Consider the following 8,427-nt stretch of genomic DNA (forward strand, 5'->3'; position numbering starts at 1 on the left):
CTTATTACTACTAGTATTTCCTTCATCTAGTGTATGAGTACTATTTGTATGCACCATGTATGACTACTATTTGTATGGACCATGTATCACTACTATTTGTGTTCAACAAACATTTCAAATTCAACATGAAGTGATAATTAAGATACAACTTACCACTACAACATACCTCTCTTCTAACAAATTAAACTACACCAACGCTACAACATACTGCAAGATCCATGACTACTGTAACTAGAACACTAAGAACGCAGCGCACCCTTTCCCTTGCCCTTCGATGATGCAGCTTTCATGGCCTTGGTGCTAGGCTCGAAGTCGTCGTCCGAGTCGACGACCGGCGGTGCAGCACTCTTGCCCTTCGAGGACTTGGCACTCTTGCCCTTCGACGATGCAGCATTCTTCGCCTTCGTGCTAGGCTCGAAGTCGTCGTCCGAGTCGACGAACGGTGGTGCAACATTCTTGCCCTTCGAGGACTTGGCACTCTTGCCCTTCGACGATGCAGCTTTCTTCGCCTTGCTGCTAGGCTCAAAGATATCATCGTCGTTCTCACTCTCAACCGCCCACAGGAATGGATATTTGAAATCCCTTTCCCTATCTTCTTCATCCTTCCATGTTAGTGACTTCCACTTCTCATTCAACCTGATAAGCTCACACCTTATCTCCCATGGGCTGCGAGCAGGCATCTTCTTCACTGGCCACCCATAGGAATATTTCTCAAATTCCCTACCCACCTTACGGAGCAAGGCGTCGCTACTGATGAACTCCTCAAATGTGTCTACCTTACTCTCCCTCATCACTTTGCGGGCCTCGTCTAGAAGAGGTTTGGCCATGGATTCGTTGAAAAGATGGGTGGGATTCTTATATGGGGGATCCATCTTGTTGAGAGAATTCACTGAAACAGAAGGAAACGGTGGGGGGTTTTTATAGGCTAGAAGGGATGACTTTCGGCGGGAAGATGTGAGCGGGAAAAATTGGCGGGAGTAAAAGGCGGGAAAAGTGAGCGGGAAAAATTGACGGGAGATTACGGCGGGAGTAAAAGGCGGGAAAATTAGGCGGGAAACAATATTACTAAAACTGAAATTAAGATACATTGCAGCTGAAATAAAAATACAGTTTATCACTACAACGGAATTTAAGATACAACGACACTACAACTGAAATTAAGATACATAGCTAGTACGACACATCACACTACTTTCCCTGCGTCCACCGTGGCCATTTTCCAGACTTGTCGCCGCGTTCTTCTGCCGCTTGCGCTTCAGCGAGCCTCTTTCCCTTAGTCTCTTCCTCTCCGCTTCACGAGCCTCCCTGCGCACCTCTTCCTCTGCAAACCTACGTGCAGCCTCATCATCCATCCTCTTCTGATTCACCTCTCGATTACGAGCTTGTTCCGCCCTTAGTTTCTGTATCTTCCTCTCTCGCTCTGCTGTCAGCAAACCTACGTGCGAACGCGAAAAGACGGGAAAAATTCCTGTTGTCAGCAAATCGGGTACAACAACCCCGATTTATTAAAGTCGGGTTCAGCTTGCCCGATTTTTAAAAATCGGGTTCCCCCACCCCGATTTCTTCTTTGTTGCTTTTCTTCTTTTTTCACGAAGCAGGAGAATCGTATTATCGGGTTCCTCATCCCCGAATCGACTGATTTGGGTTCCTCTAACCCGACATTGCAAATTCGGGTTCATCGAACCCGACGGTGTATTATTTCTGAAATTTGCTAAAAACGGCTATTATTCCTGAAATTAATAATAAAAAGTGTATTATTTTAAAAAAATCATCAACAACACAGCTGAATTGGGGGTGTTGGAAGGGAGCCAGACAAAGAAGATGGCTTATTTTGCCCAGGCGAACGAACCGAGGGGGTGATAATCAATTCCCCCCTTTATTTACCCTTCCCCTCTCTCCAATCCTGACCCACCCAAGCCCCAACCCGACCGGACAGAGATCAGGTGACATGTAATAGGCATGTCACCGATGAACAATGCCGTGACATGCGACAATGTTCTGATCGTTGGATTAAAAATGGATGGCCAGATGAACATGAACAAATCTACAGTGCGTCGCTACAGGAACAAATCTACAGTGCTTATGCCACCTGATCTCTGACCCGACCGCCGTGCCCTAGAGCTGCCGCGGCGTACCGTCGCCTCGCTTCCCAGCCCCTTCGCCTCCAACGCGCGTCGCCGCCGCCGCCGTTTCCAGCCCTGCTATCTCGGCGATTGGTTTTTGGGGGTACGAGTTTTCGTCACCGGTTAAACACCACTGGCCTCCACAAAATTTTGGTCGGCGCACCATCTAGATCCGCCCCTCAGGGAGCAAGGGTTCCGGAGAATCGAATTGTGGAGTCCAGCAGCCAGGCGCCGGTGAAGACAAGGACTCGGTCTGCTTCTCTTGTCTTGGGGCAGCGTCGATGTGTTAGTGTGTAGGCTCAGATTGATTCTCTTTTCATCCTGTATTTTTTTTTTTTTGGTTTTGTTCTGAACTCCACCCTGTAAGCTGGTCTCCCCAGCACCCCACTTTGCTTTATATAAAGGCTTGTTCAATCGACCTTTCGTCGAAAATAATATTAAAAAATATAAAAAATAATTGAGGAGCCATGATTGCGAAGAGCAATGCTGGTTATCTTGGCGTCTCCGAGCCTATCTCGCTAAGCGGGCCGGCCGAGAAGGATCTCATTCAGACGGCTGAGGTCGAAAAGGTGCGTTGTCTGTGGTATATGTGTATCAGATAGATCAAGAATTTGCATCTCTCTCTCTCTAGTTCTTCTGTTCAGTACGTTTTGCTCATATGTTGTTATTGGTGTCTATTAGTTCCTTGCTGACGCGAGCCTGTATGAGAGTCAAGACCAGGCCGTCTCGCGAGAAGAGGTCTTAGGCAAACTAGACCAGGTTCGAGAATGCTCTGTCGATTGTGCTTATATTTTGGATTATAATTGGGTAGTCTGGTTTTAGACGACCTGTTGTTTGTCCTTGCAGACTGTGAAAGCTTGGATTAAGAAGGCTACTAGGGTGAGCGGTTACGGCGAGCAGTTTGTGCAAGAAGCAAATGCCAAGATCTTCACATTCGGTTCATACCGCCTTGGGGTACTCTGTTATGCCGTTTCTTGCGTAGTTCTGTTTATAGAAAAATACTTACCCGTCAGTTGTTACCGTGTTTTTCTATCGAATTTTACTAGTGCGTTAGTCATTATGCATATATCTATGTAGAGTCTGATGGTTTTAGTTAGGTCTACTGGTATGGATATATCTCGTTGCCGCTTTTACGAGGTTTTCTATCTCTGTAATCTAAATTAACTGTTGTGATTCTTCTTAATTTGTTGCTTATTGCCAAGGTGCACGGCCCTGGCGCTGATATTGATACACTATGCGTTGGTCCAAGACATGCAACTCGAAATGTAAGAGGATCTGTTACTGAAATTCCAGTGGTATTGCTGTCTTTACTGTGTCAAATGTGCATTTCATTTTATGCAGGACTACTTCTTCCGGTGTCTTCACGATATGCTAGCTGAGATGCCAGAAGTTTCTGAGTTACATCCGGTACCAGATGCTCATGTGCCTGTTCTGGGGTTCAAACTTTGTGGGGTGTCCATTGATCTTTTATATGCAAACCTTGCACATGTGGTGATTCCTGATGTAAGTTTGTTTTACAGCATTGTTACTTCAATATTGCAGTATTGCATGCCGTATTTATCTTGTCTTGGTACTAATTGTAATAAATTAGTAGAGAATGTAGCAGTATCCATCTGAAAATGAAAGACCATATAGATGGAGCTTAGCATTTTATTCCATAGTTTTATTTGGCTTGCGAATCATTTCATGACATGTTTTGATGATGTTTGATAGAGATTCCTAACCATGGTACATGATTCCTTTTCAGGATCTTGATCTTTCTCAGGACTCCATACTGCACAATGTTGACGAACAGGCTGTCCGTAGTTTAAATGGGTGTCGAGTTACTGATCAGATCCTACGATTGGTCCCGAACATTCCGGTATGTGTTCTTGCGAATGCCTGTTTCTCAAGTAAACATGTTAATATTATTCTAGGGACTAAATCCCACTTCTTTTCTCAAATCCAGAGTTTCCGCACAACCTTAAGGTTCATGAGGTACTGGGGAAAGCGTCGTGGGGTGTACTCAAATGTATGCTTCTTCTTGCTGCAAGAGAATTCTTTAAACTATTAGCATACATGCATGATCAGGGAAACACTGGGAGCTTTATGTGAGGAGGCCAACAGAAGAAGAGAACATTTAGCTTCATTCTGAAAAAAGACATTAAGTTTCATTTGGTTTTAAGCAAAGAGTTGACACCAAATGTAACAATAGACTGCCTTATTTGTCTTCCATTTATCTGCCTATCATACTGTTTTGAGGTCAACTGTTCAAGTACTACTGTGGTAAAATGAGACACAATATAAGGAAACGGGAGAACTAAAAAACTTATCATACTGTTTTGAGGTCAACTGTTCAAGTACTACTGTGGTAAAATGAGACAAAATATAAGGAAACAGGAGAACTAAAAAACTTAACGTTTGCTTAAGCTGTTCACCGGTATTTGCAAAATACTGTTGCACATAAAAACTGGTGAGGTGAATAAAACGAATTGCACCATGGGGAGCCCATAATATATAGCTATGCCCCATTGCAGGATTACATGTTTACATTATGATGCATACGCATATCACTATCAATATTATGATCTATGAATATGAAATATATACTCATATATTGCTTGCTTGTCCAGGTTATAGGATTTTTGGGTGGCATAAATTGGGCAATTCTTGTTGCTCGAATATGTCAATTGTACCCAAATGCATCGCCCAGCATGTTGATATCTCGGTTTTTCAGAGTCTTCAGCCAGTGGAAGTGGCCCAACCCTGTTATACTTTGCCATATTGAGGAGGGTCCTCTTGGCCTCCCTGTTTGGGATCCAAGAAGAAACTTTAGAGATAGGGGCCATCAGATGCCTATAATTACACCCGCATATCCTTGTATGAATTCTAGCTATAACGTATCTAGTAGTACTAAGTATGTGATGATCCAAGAATTCACGCGAGGATTTGAGATCTGCCAGGTACTTGTTATTTCAGAATGATTTTTATATCCTAACAGGAAATCATCAGCAAATCAAATCATTCATGCATTTAGGGCTGATATATATAATATACTCCCTCCGGCCCGAAAAGGATGTCGCAGTTTTGTCCGTATTTAGACTAATCTGAGACATCCTTTTTGGGACGGAGGGAGTAATAGAGATCAAATGGTTATATGTCTAGTGTCTAGTAGTCACAATATTGATCCTAAGCGCAAACTGTACTCCCCATTTCTGTACCTTAGTCTGCAAATGTTTAGATAGTTATTTTTTTCACGGGGGAGATAGTTATTATTAATGTAGTAGAGTTTTGCAAATTCATTTTGTTGTAGAGTTATCTTTAATTATCTGATTAAAATATATAATGTATGTGATGCCTGTGTTTTCACTGTTAACTTAAACTATACATGAGCAGATTCTTGAGATTATGTGGCTTGTCTGTAGCAACTACTTTGTATTTATGTTTAGAACTTCTATTTTGAGTTCATTCTTATGGATGTCTTCCATCGGACTTTATTTAACCTTGATGTATAAACTGTAGGCAATAGATGAAAATAGAGCAACCTGGGATGATCTATTCGAGCCATATCCTTTTTTCGAATTATATAGAAATTATTTAGAGATTGGTATCACAGCGAGAAATGAAGATGACCTCAGGAATTGGAAAGGCTGGGTAGAGTCTCGTCTTCGCCAACTTGTACTGAAGGTGAATAACTTGAAATAAAACTTCCATTCTTATTAGTTTTAGTGTGCACTGTGCTGTCCTTTAATATGTGATTTTGGCTGCTGATGGTAGTTTGAGCGATATACACATGAGATGCTCCTTGCGCATCCTCATCCCAGAGATTTCTCAGATGGATCCAGGCCGTTGCATAGCTTTTATTTTATGGGTCTTTGGAGAAAACAAACTGCCCAACCTCAAGAAGCTGAGCAATTTGACATCAGAGGAATCGTAAATGAGTTTAAGATTTCAGTTCTTGCTTATGTACATCGGAGAGAAGGAATGGATATTGAAGTCTCCCATGTAAAAAGAAAAGATATCCCCTTGTTTGTTTTTCCTGGTGGGATACGTCCTCCACGGTCTTCCAGAACAGCAGGCAGGAACAGCGGTGCTGTTTCTAGGAATGATGTTACACCTGATCGTCATGTTGGAAATCCATTGGAGACTGAGAGTTGGAGTGATCCTCAGTCTGCTCAAGATGGTTCTGGTGGCTATCAAAGTACTTCGTTGTTGCCCTCTAATTTATCAAGTAGAGAAACCCAAAATATTTTGAACGGGCATTTGAATCTCCACACAGAAACTGTTGAGCATGAACATCCAGGGCGTTTTCTTGGAAGTCCACCTGCTCCTGGGGATAATGCTGTGGTGGATGTGGTTACACAACCTAACAACATGCCATCTACTTCAAGCAATGGTGGTCCAACAAATGGGTTGGGCATTTGTTTCAACAGTACACAAAAGGAATCTGAGGGGATTCGTGTAAATAATCTTGTGAGTTCCCCTCCTGCTCCAGTTGATGAGCTGGTATCGTATCAAGCTAAGCCTGACAATAAACATGGACCTCCTCATGGATCATCTTTGGAAGGATGCTCTGAAAGGATCCTGGGGCAAGCATGCAACCTGAGCTCCAATGGTAATAATCATTTGAAGCGCAAGGCTGAGGACGAGCTGGAGGTATATTCTTTTTCTAATTCTTTTCATATGTATTTAGGATTTTTGTATGGCCTCGAGTCCTCGTTTTTCCTCTGCTCTTACTTAGAGTTGTAAGCTTGCATAGACGATAATTTACTGCTTTGCCTTCTGTTCCTCTTTCATGCATAAATGCATATGTTAGATTGTCAAAGAAACCCCTGTTGATTTACAACCACAGCACATACTTTGTCGTAATTATCTAGTTTGTAATGATATTTCAATGAATGACATTACACTATTCTTGCATGTTCTGCCAATTTATTTCACAAGAGCCAGGACACAATGCATATTAAGTTTTCTGAAAATTCGATATGATAGGACCATTTGATACACTAAAGAGCAATGTAGGAAAAACAATAAAGGAACTCACAAATTGCGGTCTCTTTTCGGTCACCTGTTCACTGTGATGAATGCAACGATACCATTTACACATTTTCAATCCATATATTTTTAGTACATACAAGTGGTCAAAGTTGTGCACCAAAGACCGTGCGAAAAATTCGTGCCTTATATTTTTGGACGGAAGGAGTAATTCCTTATCAGAACATGGATAATAGTAGATTGTTTTATATCACCTCAGTATATTAAAACAAATGCCAACCAGCACTTTATGATGGCTGGGTTATTTTGCATTCACTATGAATAATTTACTCATTCAACATCATTGATACGATAGAGCTACACCATGCCACCTTGTACAGATTCATTAGCTTATTATGTTTTATCTCTGAATGCGTATTGTGACTTGGCTTATTTGCTTGTATTTTAACATTAGTGGTGATTTCCTTTTGTTTTTTAAAACAGCCACTTGAGCTTGCTTGCCCGTCAGTTCGCGCTACTCCTGCATCGACTGTCCAAAGAAAGCCCCTCAGGTACCCCTGTACTACCTATATTTGGAAATAGATGACGTCATGGAAAGCATGCAGTCAAACTTTTCTAGACTCCTCTAGTTAATTAATATGCTAACATATGAAGTATTTAGATTGATCAAAGGAAAAGTAACAATCCGTTGGTAGTATGATTTTTCACGAAAAATGCTTCCATAATATGATTTATAAATGTATAACATATGCATTTGTGAAGTAAGTCAAACTAGTATCTTGGAAACTTTACTCATGTCTGTAATTTTCTTATATTGGTTAATTTATGATTGATGTGATCAATATTTTGCATGGTCATTTTGCTCCATTTATCCAACGGATATTGGCAGTTCCTACTGTTCCTTGATTTTCCTGGTTGCTGTGAGATGTTACGCTGCTAATAATATTTCTTAATTTGTTGAAGGCTTCGATTGTCAACTTTGCCACAACCAAAACAAGCTGAATGAAGCCCCCGAATCCAATACCAGGCCAAGAAGTGAAGATACAGAGGAGGATCGAACAACAAGATCTTTCGTTTTCTCATTTTATCATGTTCAAAATGTAAACATGCCGAATTGTGTACTGCAGAGAAAGTTAAAAGGAAAATGATGTAATGTTGAGACATTTTTACCCGTGGCACTTGCATCTGCTAGCTCGAAATCTTCTCTTGTTTGACTGTTACTCTCTGTAATAACATATGTTTGGCAAATATTATATTGTTTGGCAATAAATGCCAGCCTTGTGTATAAATTGAACTGATGAACTTGCCAGAACCAACTCTAGCTTTGGTA

At 41.4% G+C, this 8,427-nt stretch overlaps 1 protein-coding gene across 1 annotated transcript; it reads left to right on the forward strand.

The window, feature by feature from the left end:
• The first annotated feature begins 2,128 nt into the window (after positions 1–2,128).
• Positions 2,129–8,386, forward strand: LOC124706455 (nuclear poly(A) polymerase 1-like). Its single transcript, XM_047238120.1, has 12 exons — positions 2,129–2,692; positions 2,805–2,882; positions 2,970–3,077; positions 3,326–3,388; positions 3,465–3,626; positions 3,871–3,984; positions 4,072–4,134; positions 4,736–5,065; positions 5,625–5,789; positions 5,880–6,758; positions 7,581–7,648; positions 8,061–8,386. The coding sequence occupies exons 1-12, from the start codon at positions 2,591–2,593 to the stop codon at positions 8,101–8,103; spliced, it is 2,175 nt and encodes a 724-aa protein (XP_047094076.1). The 5' UTR covers positions 2,129–2,590; the 3' UTR covers positions 8,104–8,386.
• The last annotated feature ends 41 nt before the right edge of the window (positions 8,387–8,427 follow it).

The sequence above is a fragment of the Lolium rigidum genome, chromosome 4 (genome assembly GCF_022539505.1).
Source record: "Lolium rigidum isolate FL_2022 chromosome 4, APGP_CSIRO_Lrig_0.1, whole genome shotgun sequence".
NCBI classification, from domain to species: Eukaryota; Viridiplantae; Streptophyta; class Magnoliopsida; order Poales; family Poaceae; genus Lolium; species Lolium rigidum.